The sequence below is a fragment of the Xenia sp. Carnegie-2017 genome, unplaced genomic scaffold, assembly GCF_021976095.1.
Source record: "Xenia sp. Carnegie-2017 unplaced genomic scaffold, XeniaSp_v1 HiC_scaffold_20, whole genome shotgun sequence".
Classification (NCBI taxonomy): Eukaryota; Metazoa; Cnidaria; class Anthozoa; order Malacalcyonacea; family Xeniidae; genus Xenia; species Xenia sp. Carnegie-2017.
In genome coordinates this window covers 6181033-6201500 of record NW_025813483.1, presented here as the reverse complement: position 1 = coordinate 6201500, position 20468 = coordinate 6181033, and the positions used below count along the sequence as shown (strand labels likewise).

Genomic DNA, 20468 nt, shown 5'->3' with positions numbered 1-20468 from the left:
AGTGATTTGACTACATATCACATTATGAAATATAATTGCAACCTTTAGATATTCTCCATCATTTATAAGGAATTAAATATGTAGAAACATGATACATTAGAAGTTTTTAAAGCTTTTTATGACATCATCTATGCACAGCTTATTTTCTGTGAATGCTCGTTATAACGCTGCGGCTCTTATTAGTTTCCTTATGTTCACCGCCCATAAGCGGCGGTAACACAAACACTGTAATAAAAAAAAACTATAAAAGCTCATATTGTGTGAAAATTTATGCGGGGGTGGGGCAAGATTGATAATTGAAGGAGAAAGTATTTATATATTGGTATGTTTTGATCTTTTGTTAAATCCATACCCACAATTGATTTCAAGAGAAACTACTAAAGTAGGACATGCATATATGAATATTTGCCCCCCTCAATTATCGAGCTTGCGCGGCCTCTGTTACCTTGAAATAAATGTGTTTTCACACATAGAGGACAAATGTATGGTGGAGATTGCCCTAATCTTGATTTCATTTTTGATGGTCTCTGACAAACCTCTTTTACACTATAGAACAGCTTCAACAGTAGTGGTGTTTCAGTTTCGTCTTAGCGTATGAAATGATCGACATGTTTTTCTGTCTGCTGTAGTATAAATCAACAAAGTTACAAGTCCATTGCGCTTTTGAACAAAAACTATTTTTGAGATAAACATTACATCTCCAACAATTTGCTTTAAAAAGATTTCGTGCAAGCGTATGACACGTCGTTCACTGGGAATTTCTTTTGTAATTTTCACTTTTGACGATAAGAAGTATAGTTTTTTAAAAAATGAAATTGCTTTCTTATAGTTTTTAAAACAACATTAAAAACTGAAGTCATGAAGAAATTTGCAAATAAACAGGTATGTTTTAGAAAATTGATTTCACATTTTTTGGATGAACTTCAATCAAACGTTTTTACAGGTTTCTTCTAAAACAATCGGTCATTCGTCAACGTCAAAACCCAAGGTCAACGATGTAAATGACAAAAAAACTAAATCCATCATTAAAAGAAAATCCATCAAATATAACTGTAAAACTCTGAAAAAGACTTCTTTAAGACGATCATTAAGAAAGTCAAAGTCCAAAAAGATTTATACAGTGGAAGATGTACCTGATGATGATCTTAACATTTGTAAGTACTTTACTTTTAGTGTAGAGTCATGAATATTTTAAACATCAGTTCATTACTGTGATTTGATATTTGCTATAAAATTGTGAACAATGCTGTTGTTTTAACGATGGAGAACGTTTTTCGAACAAATTTCATTTCTTTGAAGTACATCAATGGGAGGGAACATCAAATGCTATGAAGACACTTCCAAAAGATCTTTACATAAATACCGCTACAATCCCCAACGCAGGCAGGGGTGTTTTTACAAAAGAAAAAAGTTGAAATTAACACTCGTTTTGGACCATACAGAGGAGAGGTACTTTCGCTTAAAGACGCAGAGGATGGAAGAGATCCTTCTTATATGTGGGAGGTGAACATATTTAAATAAAGGAATAATTTCATTTTATTAAAATATTTTCTGCCCGTTCTACTTTCACCATGCAGATATTAAACATACATGCTTTGTCATAATTATTTATCCGTCCGTGTTTACAGATTGTACAAGGAGGAAAGGTTGTATATTGTATTGATGGTAAGGATCTTGCTCAAGGTAATTGGATGAGATTTGTGAATTGTGCAAGATTTGAAGAAGAACAAAATATAATTGCATATCAATATAATGGAGAAATTTACTACCAAGTTTATAAAGAGATTGAAGCCGATAAAGACCTGCTTGTTTGGTATGGAGATGAGTATGCTGAACAGTTGGGAATATCGTTGTTTGATGAGGAAGATAATGACAAACATCAGTTTGATAGTTAGTCAGTTTACGTATGCGAAGTGCCTTAGTTATGTATGATCATTCAGTTCTTTATCCTGTGATCTAATTCTAACTTTTCTTTTTAGTTCAAGGTTACAGCTGTAGACACTGTGGAAGGATGTATACATATCCCGATTATTTAGAGAAACATTTAAAACGATGTCCAATGCTTGTTTGTACGAATCCCTGGGAATGTCCACGTTGTGGTCGAAAGTACAGTAGTGAAGACTATCTAAATGTTCACATGAAAAATGAATGCGGAAAAAATCCACAATTACAAAGACATGTGAGGGTTCAAACAGGAGAGAAACCTTATCAATGCAAACATTGTGGTAAAACATTTAGACATCTTTCTACATTAAATGAACATGTTAGGATACATACTGGAGACAAACCTTACCAATGTGAAAATTGTGGTAAAACATTTACACTGCTTGGTAACTTAAAACGTCATGGTATGATACATACAGGAGAGAAACCTTATAAATGTGAACATTGTGGTAAAACATTTTCACAGAATTGTGATTTGAATAGACACCTTAGAATACATACAGGAGAGAAACCTTACCAATGTGAACATTGTGGTAAAATATTTACACAGCTTGGTAACTTAAAACGTCACATAAAGATACATACAGAAGAGAAACCTTATAAATGTAAACATTGTGGTAAAAGATTTACACAGCTTGGTAACTTAAAACGTCACATAAAGATACATACCGGAGAGAAAACTTATCAATGTGAACATTGTGGTAAAACATTTTCACAGAATTGTGATTTGAATAGACACATTAGGATAAATACAGGAGAGAAACCTTATAAATGTGAACATTGTGGTAAAACATTTTCACAGAATTGTGCCTTGAATAAACACCTTAGGATGCATACGGAAGAGAAACTTTATCAATGTGAACACTGTGGTAAAAGATTTGCAACGCGTGGTAGCTTCATTCGACACGTAAAGATTCATGCTGGTAAGAAAACTTTATAATGTGGATAGACATTTACAAGGATTGATTGACAGTAACGTTTACAAGAAGAGGAGGAGTGGGGCTTAGCTCTCACATTCAATCGAAGGAGCGCCATTGTGAAAAATGAAGTCGTGGTGTAGAAATTATGATGGAGGTGATGACCAGTGGAATGTCTATGTTACGAACGAATTATACTAAATCGCACCCAGAAACACAGGAAATGGTTTGTTGTTTCTCTAATAAATTTTTGTAAATAAAATAAACGATTTGAACCCGTTAATATAAATGTATGTTTGTAAATATTTATCGTCCAGGTTGGTGCATCGCCAAGAAGAATTGACGGTATTGTTGCTTGGGCTACCGAAGTGACGAGTTTAAAATTCGATTTTTTTCTAAATCACTCGTGAGTGTCACAAATGAATGTTTAATGAATGACGATTTACTTACATAATAGATTACCACATGATGTGACATTGCATCACCGTTAAGTTAGTTGTTGCATCTGGTAACTATTATATATAACATTGTTCTTGAGTAGCCCGAGTGAACACATATATTACGGTACAGTTTAGCGGACACCGGTGGCCATATTTCGATGACCATGAAGATTGTGGGCACATACAGCAGTAAATAGCGGGAAAATGCTAATCAATAACTTCACAGCTAATAGCCGTATCATTCTTTAACGAGTGAAAAAACGTTATACAAGTTATCTTTACGGTTAAATTTTGGGTTAAGGTTATGTTGAGGGTTAAGGTTGAAAAATTTTTTATGAATTTTCATTCACAGCTTAAATTTTCATTCGTTTTATATATAACATTGTTCTTGAGTAGCCCGAGTGAACACATATATTATATTAGTAGCAGCATTTTGATTGGATACTTTAGTTATAATTTTGATACAGTTCAGTTGTAACTTATTTGCACTTATTGATGAACTATTGAAAAACAAACCAACGTCCCATTGACTATATTGACATGGTAAATTACTACAGCTAGGAAAGCTAGAATGAAGTCAATTCCTTTATAGTTGATAGCTATATAACGTATAAACAATTTATCCTCAACAGCCATAAAAGATCATCTGTATATGTACAGTATCAATACGAATTAAAACCTATCCTTACTGGAGTTTATTTGTACAACTTAAAAATTATTTACCCATGATAAAATATACCCCCATTGAAAACAGTTTGCAGTACACAAATATTTCACAAAACATAAGATTATCATACGAACGCTAACATGTAAGAAGGATTACAACCATTAACCTTTGAAGTACGAATAACAATTTCTATTCCTATATCATATAGAGGTGAAAAGTGAACATTTAGATATTGGAACATTTTTCATAAATTAAAAACGGCATCAATTTAGTCATTCATTAACGATATTAAGGAAATTGCAAAATTTCTCCATTGGCTAAAGTACTGCTAAGTGACAAACTCTAGTTTAAAAAGTTCTTTTTTACTATCAATGAAAATATCCACTAGCGAAGTCAGCTCGCTTTGTACTCCTGCAGTGCAAATATTTTTGTGTTCATTCACGGAAAAACAATAAATAGAAATAATTTTCTAAAGTAAAATATCTGAATTGTAGGAGTAAAAGTTTGGGCAGGCTTCCACATTGTACATGCCTGTACAGCCGTTATCCACCACTATCCCTAACTACCACTACTTAACAATTTATACATATAAAATGTTCTATTTTCAAACACCTTCTTAAAATATAAACTAAATTCCTCGCCTGATTTAATTGCATGACAGAAGGGAAACATCACTATGTACCAGACCCTGTCGGCAACTCCACCTCTATAACATGACCGTTATTATAATCTAAGATATCTTTAATCTTACAACCTAACTCTTGTCGAGAATAACAAATACTATTTTCTAAGATCACATAGTCAGTCCCATGCTTTCGCAGCAAATGATAGACGTCTTTTGGCGTTCGCTTGGCATAAATTTGATAGATCTGGACGGAGAAACAAAATTTTAAAATTAGTGGCGTCGTGAATGACGACAGCCAAAACGGTTTAAATTTTATAACATCAAAATATAATCAAATAGAAGCGTAAAAGTTCTACTAGAAATTAATCTGTTTTTATGAATATTAGTCGCTCGTGTAAATGAACTATGGAAAGTTCTCGGAAGAGTTTATCAAAACCAGTTTTGTTTAAAGTAGTTTTATGATACAGAACAACAGTTCATCTTTAGTTCAACGTTCAAGACCGTGTACCTAATGATGAATTTGTTATAGTTTTAAAACATAACTTTCGACCTCTTTTTCCGCTTGTAAATGTATAAGTAATTTGTTGTTAGTCATCCGCTGACCACATAGTATCGTCAGTGAAGGTCAACCGCTTGACAACATTCCCAAGGTGCAGGGGTGGTCGAGTTAAAGTAAATTTGCTTTAACCCGGTCACCTCCTGCACTCAGGCAGTTAAAAGCTACAGCACAACAAAGGGGTTAGTATGTAAACATTAATGGATTTCAAACTTTGAGCTTAAAAACTACTTTTCGAAGTATTATAATAACTTCATCATCTGAAATTATCGGTTCTAAACGGCCCTTGTATTTTCGTTGAACCACGAACAGAAATTTGAATTTTAAAACACAAAATCATACTTTAATAATGGTAATCTGTTTCTCTTTAGAATCAAACCATGACAAATGACATTGTTTCTGTGGTATTTTGAGGTTAAAATACCTATTGGTTAACACCCTTGCATCTTCAATCTCCAAGCACAAACTTTTCAGATCAAAATTACAAAAACTTTCACTTACCTCCTTTGTTCGTAGTCTCAATAATTTATTTTCGTAATGTGGATGATTTGTTATTGGTCTGTCTGTACACAATTTCACTGCAGCCATAAGTTGCATACTTCCACTGAAAGATCTCCCTTTTCCCGTTTTCTCACTGAAATGTGAAATAGTGATTAAGCCCCCAGCTGATGTAGGTATTTTGAAATAAAAACATTTGAGGTACATTCGATGTTTGAACGAAAATATATTTTCCTGAAAATAAATTTTCAGGAAACAAAATGGTTGGTAAAAGGCTATGTTTTGTTACTTTTTGTTTGCAACTTCGGCTAGGGTAAAGTTTAGCGGACACCGTTGGCCATCTTTCGATGACCATGAAGATTGTGGGCACATACAGCAGTAAATAGCGGGAAAATGCTAATCAATAACTTCACAGCTAAACGCCGTATCATTCTTTAACGAGTGAAAAAACGTTATACAAGTTATCTTTACGGTTAAATTTTGGGTTAAGGTTATGTTGAGGGTTGGGGTTAAAAAAAATTTTTATGAATTTTCTTACAGTTACTAAATTAACATTACCAGATTACTTACTTAATAAATGTCATTAAATCCACTGTGTCCGGGTCGTAAAACTCTTTCAAATCTTTTAATTCGTTCAACGCTCCTTCCATTCTCTATAGAGTAATCACTTACATCACATTAAACTCGAGGCCGGATTTAAGGTGCGTGGAGGTCTGTTTGTTTGACTTCTCAGGGTATGTACGTCAATTGGAGGTGGGGCACTATATTCATATATTCAGCTATACTTGGCTATTATCTTTTGAAAACAATTTCAGTTTCAAAAGAAACCAGCCTGGCATAGCAGAATATATAAATATGGTCCTTTCTATTAACGTTCGATAAACCTGTGAACATACTTAACATGTGATTTAGGAGTTTTAACGAGTATACTATTAAATATCAACAAACACCGCATACACTAGAGTCTATTATAAAATAGCCCATTAAAAACCTGGGCTCTGATTGGTTGAATTCTCCTCAAAATCATGGTTTGTCGGATTTCATTTGACAGATAACGGAAATGTCTCATTTTCTACAGTTCTACTTAAGAATTTATATTTCGAGTTTGTGGCGTGTGTTTGGCAGTGAATGGGAAAAATTCTACGTTTCAAGGGAAGGTGGGAAACATGTCAGGGAAAAGCGATCTTAGGAAACGTGCCCACCTCCCCGCGCCTCCCTTAAAATCTCGCCATGAATAAAATATAAAATAACTTCAGCAAAAACTGTTAATATTTAAGATCACATCGCACCTGATGCAACACCAAAACAATCAAAATTATCGGAACCAAGGAACTTCCAATTTTAGCCTGTGAAAAAGAGCAAATTTACGATGATCCCATGATAAAGATACTTGGTCACATATAACTTTAAATGAGTATCTTCTGAGTCTCATCTCATCGTAAAACAATGACGACAAATCACTATTAGTTCAAAAATAAAACGAACATCTAGAAGTAAAAAATTATGTCTCTTACAATGTATCTCCATGGATCTTTTTAATGTATCTTTAATTTAAAAATGTATGCTAATGTATGTTAAAGTTCTTACACAATGTATGCTGATGTATGTTAATGTATTTTACACAATGTATGCTGATGTATGTTAATGTATCTTACACAATGTATGCTGATGTATGTTTAATGTAAAAAATTATGTCTCTTACAATGTATCTCCATGGATCTTTTTAATGTATCTTTAATCTTAAAATGTATGCTAATGTATGTTAAAGTTCTTACACTATGTATGCTGAAGAATGTTAATGTATCTTACACAATGATGCTGATGTATGTTAATGCATCTTGCATAATGCATGTTAATGTCTGAATGTATCTAAATGAGTTGTATAAATTATCATAGTGTATTTCAAAATTGCTTTTAGTTGTATCTTTATGGATCGTTTAACGATCTAGTGTTTAACATGTACCTTGATGTATGTACCTTAAAGTTGCTCATAAATGCACAGCCGAGTTGTGATTTGAGTTTCTGTAATTCATTTCACATTAAAGTAAATGGTTTGAACCCTGGAGTATTGCTACATGTTTGTAAATGTAGATCGTCCAGGTTGGTATAGTCCTGAGAAGGACTGTTTTTGTTGTTGTTGACTGACGTTTCGACAACCTTAGCGGTAGTCATCGTCAGGGTCAAAAGTCAGATTCAAATTCAAATTGCATGACATTGCCAAAATTATGAACACTTTCAAAAGTACCATGTTTTTGGCTATGTGCATGTGTACAACCAGGCAATGACGCTACGAAAATAATATCTAACAAATTGAAAAATATAAGTCAATCGATTTCAATAACTCTTGGTTCAAAATGTTGTGCTGAAGATAACAATGAACAAAATTGAGGAACATTTTTAAGCATATTATTAATAAGTAATTGCATAGTTTGCAAAACATGGACTTCTAAGTTCTTTTCATCCTTCAGACTCATGCTGTTTTGATTTGATAGTTAAAAACTCATTTGCACAAGTTTCTTTCCAAATTGCACAAGAAACCATGCTATTACCTACATGCAAATTTATTCATCATTTTAATTCATACCTTGCTAACTTTTGAAATAACCAATTATGATGCAACTGTTAAACCCAATCATTTAATGATCATGCCATTCATGAACTGGAGAACAAAGACAAACAACAGGGAACCAATGATTACAAAGGACATATTTCAAAACTAAAATGAAAATATTCACATCATTTTGTTGATAAGATAAATGCTGATAATCATGATATATGTTTATGTTTCAAACACATTTATGAATGGCGAGTATTACCTTCTTGAACTCATGAAGTAACCATCCTTCCTCTAAATTGCTTTTGTTAAAGCATTCACCCCCTCCTGACTCTGTCATAAAATAACCACCCTCCCACCAGGTACTTTGATAAAAGTTCCTTTCCATAAAATCTTTTCAATTTTTTTGCCACTTCAGGATTGCATTTTTGTAGCGTTTGTTTCTTCTGCAATTTGCCAGCTGCATGTTTCACAATGAAAACTAGATGCAAATTTTTACTGTCAAGAAGATGAATTTTTATGATATTTCAAAGAAATCAAAAACAAGTTCACTGTCAAAATTTGAAATTATGTTGAAATCAAGTAAATTGCGTTTACAGCCGTCATCTTTGTAATGCGTTTGCAAATCTAAAAAAATCTCGATTTGAGAACACAACAAATGGTCAAATTATTAGCAAGCATTTGTTAACTCAATACACATTGTTTAATGTATCAATGCTCTTATGTAATTCATAGCTTTAATGGAAAGTCATGTACATTTAGAAATCATGACGAATCAGTCAATTTGACAGTTTCCTCAACTCAATGCTCAACTCTATCCTCTCTGTCATTAAAATTAAACCAAGAACAAGTACCCTCCTCACCTGAATATGTTAAAGTATGAGATACTTTGTGTCGTTGTTCTTAAATACTAACTAATCATGACACAGTCTTCGCTTGGAAGACTATTAGCAGCATTCAACTCAATAAATGTTGAAAAACACATTGCAAGAGTGTGTAAAGACGACATTTAAATGTAAAAGAGATCTCCGATCATGGTACGGGGGTTTCCGGCTGCTAGACAAAGACTACCACGCGTGCACCATATTTCCGCCAAAACTTGAAATGTAATAGAAAACATTCAAAACCTACGGTAAATGTTGAATATTTACTTGGCACTGAGTGTGTATGATTTTAAAGAGCAATAAACGTCTGAGTTCAAGTTTAAAAGCTTGAAACATTTGGGAACTTTCTACATCAAACAAAGTTTTATCGACAATTTCAAGTTGCTTCGTCTCTGGATTCAAGTAGGTAGCAATGATGAAACGTATTTAATTTGAACGATGGAACTTTACTTTTTAATTATATTAGTTCAATGTTGTTATCTTCATTAAATGTTTTTACATGATGTACTTTAACTGTATTTGAGTGATTTGACTACATATCACATTATGAAATATAATTGCAACCTTAAGATATTTTCCATCATTTATAAGGAATTAAATATGTAGAAAAATGATACATTAGAAGTTTTTAAAGGTTTTTACGACATCATGTATGCACAGCTTATTTTCTCTGAATTCTCGTTATAACGCCGCGGCTCTTATTAGTTTCCTTATGTTCACCGCCCATAAGCGGCGGTAACACAAACACTGTAATAAAAAAAACTATAAAAGCTCATATTGTGTGACAATTTATGCGGGGGTGGGGCAAGATTGATAATTGAAGGAGAAACTATTTATATATTGGTATGTTTTAATCTTTTGTTAAATCCATACCCACAATTGATTTCAATAGAAGCTACTAAGGTAGGACATGCATATATGAATATTTGCCCACCTCAATATCGAGCTTGCGCGGCCTCTGTTACCTTGAAATAAATGTGTTTTCACACATAGAGGACAAATATATGGTGGAGGCTGCCCTAATCTTGATTTCATTTTGATGGTCTCTGACAAACCTCTTTTACACGATAGAACAGCTTCAACGGTAGTGGTGTTTCAGTTTCGTCTTAGCGTATGAAATGATCGACATGTTTTTCTGTCTGCTGTAGTATAAATCAACAAAGTTACAAGTTCATTGCGCTTTTGAACAAAACTATTTTTGAGATAAACATTACATCTCCAACAATTTGCTTTAAAAGATTTCGTGCAAGCGTATGACACGTCGTTCACTGGGAATTTCTTTTGTAATTTTCACTTTTGACTGTAAGAAGTATAGTTTTTTAAAAATGAAATTGCTTTCTTATAGTTTTAAAACAACATAAAACTGAAGTCATGAAGAAATTTGCAAATAAACAGGTATGTTTTAGAAAATGGATAAAAGGAAAGGATAAGCAATAAGTAAACATTTTCACATTTTTTGGATGAATTTCAATCAAACGTTTTTACAGGTTTCTTCTAAAACAATCGGTAATTCGTCAACATCAAAACCCAAGGTCAACGATGTCAATGACAAAAAAACTAAATCCATCATTAAAAGAAAATCCATCAAATATAACTGTAAAGCTCTGAAAAAGACTTCTTTAAGACGATCATTAAGAAAGTCATCCAAAAAGATTTATACAGTGGAAGATGTACCTGATGATGATCTTAACATTTGTAAGTACTTTACTTTTAGTGTAGAGTCATGAATAGTTAAACATCAGTTCATTATTGTGATTTGATATTTGCTTTAAAATTGTGAACAATGCAGTTGTTTTAACGATGGAGAACTTTTTAAACAAATTTCATTTCTTTGAAGTACATCAATGGAAGGGAACATCAAATGCTATGAAGACACTTCCAAAAGATTTGTACATAAATACCGCTACAATCCCCAACGCAGGCAGGGGTGTTTTTACAAAGAAAAAAGTTGAAATTAACACTCGTTTTGGACCATACAGAGGAGAGGTACTTTCGCTTAAAGACGCAGAGGATGGAAGAGATCCTGCGTATATGTGGGAGGTGAACATATTTAAATAAATGAATAATTTCTTTTTATTAAAATATTTTCTGCCTGTTCTACTTTCACCATGCAGATATTAAACATACATGCTTTGTCAAAATTATTTATCTGTCCGTGTTTACAGATTGTACAAGGAGGAAAGGTTGTATATTGCATTGATGGTAAGGATCTTGCTCAAGGTAATTGGATGAGATTTGTGAATTGTGCAAGATTTGAAGAAGAACAAAATATAATTGCATATCAATATAATGGAGAAATTTACTACCGAGTTTATAAAGATATTGAAGCCGATAAAGAATTGCTTGTTTGGTATGGAGATGAGTATGCTGAACAGTTGGGAATATCGTTGTTTGATGAGGAAGATAATGACAAGCATCAATTTGAAGGTTAGTCAGTTTACTTATGCAAAGTGCCTTAGTTATGTATGATCATTCAGTTCTTTATACTGTGATGTAATTCTAACTTTTCTTTTTAGTTGGAGGTCACAGCTGTAGACACTGTGGAAGGATGTATACTTATCCCGATTATTTAGAGAAACATTTAAAACGATGTCCAATGCTTGTTTGTACGAATCCTGGGAATGTCCACGTTGTGGTCGAAAGTACAGTAGTGAAGACTATCTAAATGTTCACATGAAAAATGAATGCGGAAAAATCCACGATTAAAACGACATGTGAGGGTTCAAACAGGAGAGAAACCTTATCAATGCAAACATTGTGGTAAAACATTTACCCACAATAGTGCCTTGAATAGACACTTTAGGATACATACGGAGAGAAACTTTATAAATGTAAACATTGTGGTAAAACATTTACCCACAATAGTGCCTTGAATAGACACTTTAGGATACATACAGGAGAGAAACCATATCAATGTGAACATTGTGGTAAAACATTTATACGGAATGGTTCCTTGAATAAACACCTTAGGATACATACAGGAGAGAAACCTTATCAATGTGAACATTGTGGTAAAACTTTTACAGAGAGTTATAACTTGAAGATACACCTTAGGATACATACAGGAGAAAAACCTTATAAATGTGAACATTGTGGTAAAACATTTACTCACAATAGTGCCTTGAATGGACACGTTAGGATACATACGGGAGAGAAACCATACCAATGTGAACATTGTGGTAAAATATTTACAGAGCATGGTAACTTAAAACGTCACATAAAGATACATACAGGAGAGAAACCTTATCAATGTAAACATTGTGGTAAAACATTTACAGAGCATGGTAACTTAAAACGTCACATAAAGATACATACAGGAGAGAAACCCTATCAATGTGAACATTGTGGTAAAACATTTACCCACAATAGTACCTTGAATAGACACGTAAGGATACATACAGGAGAGAAACCTTATAAATGTGAACATTGTGGTAAAACATTTTCACAGAATTGTGCCTTGAATAAACACCTTAGGATGCATACGGAAGAGAAACTTTATCAATGTGAACACTGTGGTAAAAGATTTGCAACGCGTGGTAGCTTCATTCGACACGTAAAGATTCATGCTGGTAAGAAAACTTTATAATGTGGATAGATATTTACAAGGATTGATTGACAGTAACGTTTACAAGAAGAGAGTGGGGCTTAACTTTTATAACCGAAAAACGTTATACAAGTTATCTTTACGGTTAAATTTTGGGTTAAGGTTATGTTGAGGGTTAGGGTTGAAAAATTTTTTATGAATTTTCATTCACAGCTTAAATTTTCATTCGTTTTATATATAACATTGTTCTTGAGTAGCCCGAGTGAACACATATATTATATTAGTAGCAGCATTTTGATTGGATATTTTAGTTATAATTTCGATACAGTTTAGTTGTAACTTATTTGCACTTATTGATTAACTATTGAAAAAACAAACCAACGTCCCATTGACTATATCGACATGGTACATTACTACAGCTATAGGAAAGCTAAAATGAAGTCAATTCCTTTATAGTTGATAGCTATATAACGTATAAACAATTTATCCTCAACAGCCATAAAAGATCATCTGTATATGTACAGTATCAATACGAATCAAAACCTATCCTTACTGGAGTTTATTTGTACAACATAAACATTATTCACCCATTATGAAATATACCCCCATTGAAAACAGTTTGCGGTACACAAATATTTCACAAAACATACGATTATCATACCAACGCTTACATGTAAGAAGGATTACAACCATTAACCTTTGAAGTACGAATAACAATTTCTATTCCTATATCATATAGTGGTGAAAAGTGCACATTTTGATAATGGAACAGTTTTCATAAATTAAAAACGGCATCAATTTAGTCATTCATTAACGATATTAAGGAAATTGCAAAATTTCTCCATTGGCTAAAGTACTGCTAAGTGACAAACTCTAGTTTAAAAAGTTCTTTTTGACTATCAATGTAAATATCGACTAGCGAAGTCAGCTCGCTTTGTACTCCTGCAGTGCAAATATTTTTGTGTTCATTTACGGAAAAACAATAAATAGAAATAATTTTCTAAAGTAAAATATCTGCATTGTAGGAGTAAAAGTTTGGGCAGGCTTCCACACTGTACATGCCTGTATAGCCGTTATCCACCACATCCTTAACTACCACTACCTAACAATTTATACATATAAAATGTTCTATTTTAAAACACCTTCTTAAAATATAAACTAAATTTCTCGCCACCTGATTTAATCGCATGACAGAAGCGGGAAACATCACTATGTACCAGACCCCTGTCGCCAACTCCACCCTCTTGACCGTTATTATAATCTAAGATATCTTTAATCTTACAACCTAACTCTAATCGAGAATAACAAATACTATTTTCTAAGATCACATAGTCAGTCCCATGCTTTCGCAGCAAATGATAGACGTCTTTCAGCGTTCGCTTGGCATAAATTTGATAGATCTGGACGGAGAAACAAAAATTTTAAAAATAAGTGGCGTCGTGAATGACGACAGCCAAAACGGTTTAAGTTTTATAACATCAAAATATAATGAAATAGAAGAGTAAAAGTTCTACTAGAAATTAATCTGTTTTTATGAATATTAGTCGCTCGTGTAAATGAACTATGGAAAGTTCTCCGAAGAGTTTATCAAAACCAGTTTTGTTTAAAGTAGTTTTATGATACAGAATAACAGTTCATCTTTAGTTCAACGTTCAAGACCTGTGTACCTAATGATGAATTTGTTGTAGTTTTAAAACATAACTTTCGACCTTATTTTCCGCTTGTAAATATGTAATTAATTTGTTGTTAGTCATCCGCTGACCACATAGTATCGTCAGTGAAGGTCAACCGCTTGACAACACTCCCAAGGTGCAGGGGGTGGTCGAGTTAAGTAAATTTACCTTAACCCGGTCACCTCCTGCACTCAGGCAGTTAAAAGCTACAGAACAACAAAGGGGTTAGTATGTAAACATTAATGGATTTCAAACTTTGAGCTTAACTACTTTTCGAAGTATCATAATAACTTCATCATCTCAAATTATCGGTTCTAAACGGCCTTGGTATTTTCGTTGCTTTCCCATCTTTAAAATTGTAGTTCACAGTCACTTGTTATAATTTAGCCACAATTTACTGTGATTTCAGTATGTGCTTTATAATCTGAACATTAAAACGATAGCATTGAATACTCCTAACACCACATAGATCGTGTTCTCATCGCTTTTTTAAAGATTCCAATAAGTGAAAAATACAACTTTTGTTCATCGTAGGAGCCAAACTCGAGTAACGGATTCATGAAAAACTACGAACAGAAATTTGAATTTCAAAACACAAAATCATACTTTTACAGTGGTAATCTGTTTCTCTTTAGAATCAAACCATGACAAATGACATTGTTTCTGTGGTATTTTGAGGTTTAAATATCTATTGGTTAACACCCTTGCATCTTCAATCTCCAAGCACAAACTTTTCAGATCAAAATTACAAAAACTTTCACTTACCTCCTTTGTTCGTAGTCTCAATAATATATTTTCGTAATGTGGATGATTTGTTATTGGTCTGTATGTACACAATTTCACTGCAGCCATAAGTTGCATACTTCCACTGAAAGATCTCCCTTTTCCCGTTTTCTCACTGAAATGCGAAATAGTGATTAAGCCCCCAGCTGATGTAGGTATTTTGAAATAAAAACATTTGAGGTACATTCGATGTTTGAACGAAAATATATTTTCCTGAAAATAAATTTTCAGGAAACAAAATGGTTGGTAAAAGGCTATGTTTTGTTACTTTTTGTTTGCAACTTCGGCTAGGGTAAAGTTTAGCGGACACCGTTGGCCATCTTTCGATGACCATGAAGATTGTGGGCACATACAGCAGTAAATAGCGGGAAAATGCTAATCAATAACTTCACAGCTAAACGCCGTATCATTCTTTAACGAGTGAAAAAACGTTATACAAGTTATCTTTACGGTTAAATTTTGGGTTAAGGTTATGTTGAGGGTTGGGGTTAAAAAAAATTTTTATGAATTTTCTTACAGTTACTAAATTAACATTACCAGATTACTTACTTAATAAATCTCATTAAATCCACTGTGTCCGGGTCGTAACACTCTTTCAAATCTTTTAATTCGTTCAACGCTCCTTCCATTCTCTATAGAGTAATCACTTACATCACATTAAACTCGAGGCCGGATTTAAGGTGCGTGGAGGTCTGGTTGTTTGACTTCTCAGGGTATGTACGTCAATTGGAGGTGGGGCACTATATTCATATATTCAGCTATACTTGGCTATTATCTTTTGAAAACAATTTCAGTTTCAAAAGAAACCAGCCTGGCATAGCAGAATATATAAATATGGTCCTTTCTATTAACGTTCGATAAACCTGTGAACATACTTAACATGTGATTTAGGAGTTTTAACGAGTATACTATTAAATATCAACAAACACCGCATACACTAGAGTCTATTATAAAATAGCCCATTGAAAACCTGGGCTCTGATTGGTTGAATTCTCCTCAAAATCATGGTTTGTCAATATCTGCGTACCGGCTCCAAAACAGAATAACGACATTGGTATTTTTCGTCCTCATTGCTCATAATACCGACATTTAAACATTGCATCGAAATAGAAATACAATTGAAATGAATCATAGTTTAACAATACTAAATATATATTACCTTAACAATTTTTGTTAAATTAATACTACTTTAAACTTTTTAGTTCCACATGATATCAACTTCCATTGACAATTGGGTTGAGTTGTGAAATATTGCTGCAGTGTAAATAACCGCTTTGAATTTTATATTTTTTTATGAAATGAACAGTCAATGGTGAGCACAAATTGGCATACTTTATGATGCTTAAGTTTCGTAAAATGGCGTAAAATATCGGTATCGGCACAATATCGGCATTTTAATATCTGCCAATTGGTATATCGCTAAATTTGTATATTGGTGCATCACTAGTGATAACATTTTAACATTTCTCAGAACCCAAGAATACCAGCCATGGACAATAGCAACAAGTCATTATGTACAATCAAAGCTCCAGGTACTGAAACATAAATTCCCTCTTTCTTTTACAAATGATCAACGATAAATTTCAAATGATCAACGATAAATTTCAAATGATCAACGATAAATTTCAAATGTTATTATCATGATCATGTTTTAATCAAGAAAAACTAGTCCTAAGCTAACAAATATACAGGTCCCATTCTTCAAGAACACCAACAGCCAGTAATATATAACCAAAGACCACAGTAAATACATAACAAGGAAAGACTACACACTCAGTTAAACGCCAGTATGTTTCCACAGGAGGCATTCAAAATGACAAATCACATAGGTACAGCATAGCATCAAAATATCTATACAAATGAGAAAAAAACAGTTATATAAGAAGATGGTTGTATATGATACAAACAAGGTTTGCTGGACGCATTTCTTTAGCAATTAAGCCAACTTTGTCTCTAATTATCTAAACACAAGTAGAGATGGATTTACTATCGATGTTGCAGGAGGGTCATACCCGTCTTATCAATAGTAACACACTCAAAGTAGCTTTCAAAATCAAATCTAAACCAAAGCATGCCCTATACAAATTCCTCTTGAATCAATCTCAGGCTTATACATCCAGGAGTCAATATCATTTAGTCATTTTTTAAAATCCTTCTTAAGGTTTCTCAAAACAATGATAAAGTCATGAAAACCAATGAAATTAAACATTTGCAAGTTGTAAATATACAATAATGTAACAAAATGCAATAACAGTGCTTGCCATAACTCACTGTAAATTTTAAGTAGATTTTTCTTTGTCTTTGGTGACTCAATCTACAATTCAGCATTTTCATGACATTGGCAAAATTATGAACACTTTCAAAAGTACCTTTTTTTTGGCTATGTGCATGTGTGGAAGTAGGCAATGATGCAACGAAAAAAATATCTAACAAATTGAAAAATATAAGTCAATTGATTTCAATAAATCTTGGTTCAAAATGTTGTTGTGCTGAAGCTAACAATCAACAAAATTGAGGAAATTTTTTAAGCACATTAATAATAAGTAATTGCATAGTTTGTAAAACATGGACTTCTAAGTTCTTCTCATCCTTCAGATTCATGCTAATTTGATTTGATAGTTAAAAACTCACTTGAGCAAGTTTCTTTCCAAATTGCACAAGAAACCATGCTATTACCTACATGCAAATTTATTAATCATTTTAACTCATACCTTTCTAACTTTTGAAATAACCAATTATGATGCAACTGCTAACCCCAATCATTTAATGATCATATCATTCATGAACAGGAGAACAAAGACAAACAAAAGGTAACCAATGATTACAAAGGACATATTTCATAACTAAAATGAAAATATTCACATCATTTTGTGGATAAAATAAATGCTGATAATCATGATATATGTTTATGTTTCAAAACACATTTATGAATGGTTAGTATTACCTTCTTCAACTTATGAAGTAACCATCCTTCCTCTAAATTACTTTTGTTAAAGCATTCACCCCCTCCTGACTCTGTCATAAAATAACAACCCCTCCTAACAGGTGCTCTAGTAAAAGTTTTCCTTCCATGAAATCTTTTCAATTTTCTTGCCACTTCAGGAATGCATTTTTGTAACGTTTGTTTCTTCTCCAATTTACCAGCTGCATGTTTCACAATGAAAACTAGATGCAAATTTTTACTGTCAAGCAGATAAATTTTTATGATATTTCAAAGAAACCAACAAGTTCACTGTCAAAATTTAAAAATTTGTTGAAATCAAGTAAATTCCCCTAGCAGCCGTCATCTTTGTAGTCTTTATGCAAATGTAATGAAATCTCGATTTGAATTTAATGAAGACAAACCAAATGGCCAATTTATTAACAAGCATTTGTTAATTCAATACACATTGTTTAATGTATCAATGCTCATATGTAATTTATAGCTTTAATGGAAAGTCATGTACATTTAGAAATCCTGACGAATCGGTCAATTTGACAGTTTCCTCAACTCAATGCTCAACTCTATCCTCTCTGTCATTAAAATTAAACCAAGAACAAGTACACCCCCCCCCCCTCTCCCTCACCTGAATGTGATAAAGTATTAGATACTTTGTGTTGTTCTTCTTGCATACTAACTAATCTTGACACAGTCTTCGCTTGAAAGACGTTTTAACAGCATTCAACTCAATAAATGTTGAAAAACGCATTGCATGAGTGTGTAAAGACGACATTTAAATGTAAAAGAGACCTCCGATCATGGTACGGTGATTTTCGGCTGCTAGACAAAGCCTACCACGCATGCGCCATATTTCCGCCAAAACTTGAAATGTAATACAAAACATTCAAAACCTACGGTAAACGTTGAATATTTACTTGGCACTTGGTGTGTATGATTTTAAAGAGCAATAAACGTCTGAATTCAAGTTAAAAAGCTTGAAACATTCGGGAACTTTGTACATCAAACAAAGTTTTATCGACAATTTCAAGTTGCTTCGTCTCTGGATTCAAGTAGGTAGCAATGATGAAACGTATTTAATTTGAACGATGGAACTTTACTTTTAATTATATTAGTTCAATGTTGTTATCTTCATTAAATGTTTTTACATGATGTACTTTAACTGTATTTGAGTGATATGACTACATATCACATTATGAAATATAATTGCAACCTTTAGATATTCTCCATCATTTATAAGGAATTAAATATGTAGAAACATGATACATTAGAAGTTTTTAAAGGTTTTTATGACATCATCTATGCACAGGCTATTTTCTGTGAATTCTCTTTTTAACGCCGCGGCACTTATTAATTTCCTTATGGTCACCGCCTATATGCGGCGCCAAAACAAACACTTACTGCTATAAAAGCTCATGTTGTGTGACAATTTATGCGGGGGGCGCAAGATTGATAATTGAAGGAGAAAGTATTTATATATTGGTATGTTTTAATCTTTTGTTAAATCTATACCCACAATTGATTTCAATAGAAGCTACTAAAGTAGGACATGCATATATGAATATTTGCCCCCCCCCCTCAATTATCGAGCTTGCGCGGCATCTGTTACCTTGAAATAAATGTGTTTTCACACATAGAGGACAATTATATGGTGGAGGCTGCCCTAATCTTGATTTCATTTTTGATGGTCTCTGACAAACTTTTTTTAATCGATAGAACAGCTTCAACAGTAGTGGTGTTTCAGTTTCGTCTTAGCGTATGAAATGATCGTCATGTTTTTCTGTCTGCTGTAGTATAAATGAACAAAGTTACAAGTTCATTGCGATTTTGAACAAAAACTATTTTTGAGATAAACATTACATCTCCAACAATTTGCTTTAAAAAGATTTCGTGCAAGCGTATGACACGTCGTTCACTGGGAATTTCTTTTGTAATTTTCAATTTTGACTGTAAGAAGTATAGTTTTTTAAAAAATGAAATTGCTTTCTTATAGTTTTAAAACAACATTAAAAACTGAAGTCATGAAAAAATTTGCAAATAAACAGGTATGTTTTAGAAAATGGATAAAAGGAAAGCATGAGCAATAATTAACATTTTCACATTTTTTGGTTGAATTTCAATCAAACGTTTTTACAGGTTTCTTCTAAAACAATCGGTGACCCATCCACGTCAAAACCCAAGGTCAAGGATGTAAATGACAAGAAAACTAAATCCATCATTAAAAGAAAATCTATCAAATATAACTGTAAAGCTCTGAAAAAGACTTCTTTAAGACGATCATTAAGAAAGTCATCCATAAAGACTTATACAGACGAAGATGTACCTGATGATGATCTTAACATTTGTAAGTACTTTACTTTTAGTGTAGAGTCATGAATATTTTAAACATCAGTTCATTACTGTGATTTGATATTTGCTTTAAAATTGTGAACAATGCAGTTGTTT

The 20468-nt window shown here is 32.9% G+C and overlaps 3 protein-coding genes and 1 long non-coding RNA gene across 5 annotated transcripts in view; 2 read left to right on the top strand and 2 right to left on the bottom strand.

The window, feature by feature from the left end:
* The window catches only part of LOC124441572 (zinc finger protein 721-like), a 30942-nt gene extending 27738 nt beyond the window's left edge, over positions 1-3204 (top strand). Inside the window, exons 10-11 of the mRNA XM_046992048.1 lie at positions 2196-2348; positions 3179-3204. Coding sequence (XP_046848004.1) covers positions 2196-2348; positions 3179-3204 — 179 coding nt within the window. The remainder of the gene's footprint in view (positions 1-2195; positions 2349-3178) is intronic.
* A 1438-nt stretch (positions 3205-4642) lies between these two features.
* Positions 4643-7031, bottom strand: LOC124441571 (probable C-mannosyltransferase DPY19L3). Its single transcript, XM_046992047.1, has 4 exons — positions 6937-7031; positions 6218-6300; positions 5651-5783; positions 4643-4837 (listed from the first exon to the last, which is right to left on the bottom strand). The coding sequence occupies exons 2-4, from the start codon at positions 6295-6297 to the stop codon at positions 4643-4645; spliced, it is 408 nt and encodes a 135-aa protein (XP_046848003.1). The 5' UTR covers positions 6298-6300; positions 6937-7031.
* A 3543-nt stretch (positions 7032-10574) lies between these two features.
* LOC124441570 (zinc finger protein 501-like) lies at positions 10575-12708 on the top strand. The gene is made up of 5 exons (XM_046992046.1): positions 10575-10780; positions 10923-11125; positions 11251-11512; positions 11602-11732; positions 11889-12708. The coding sequence occupies exons 2-5, from the start codon at positions 10952-10954 to the stop codon at positions 12669-12671; spliced, it is 1350 nt and encodes a 449-aa protein (XP_046848002.1). The 5' UTR covers positions 10575-10780; positions 10923-10951; the 3' UTR covers positions 12672-12708.
* A 3750-nt stretch (positions 12709-16458) lies between these two features.
* LOC124441508 lies at positions 16459-18840 on the bottom strand. 2 transcript variants are annotated; one of them, XR_006946982.1, is made up of 5 exons: positions 18652-18840; positions 18030-18250; positions 17797-17928; positions 17357-17399; positions 16459-16936 (listed from the first exon to the last, which is right to left on the bottom strand). It is a non-coding gene; the product is annotated as an uncharacterized LOC124441508 (long non-coding RNA). The 2 variants fall into 2 exon arrangements; XR_006946983.1 differs by lacking the exon at positions 17357-17399.
* Positions 18841-20468: the final 1628 nt, after the last annotated feature.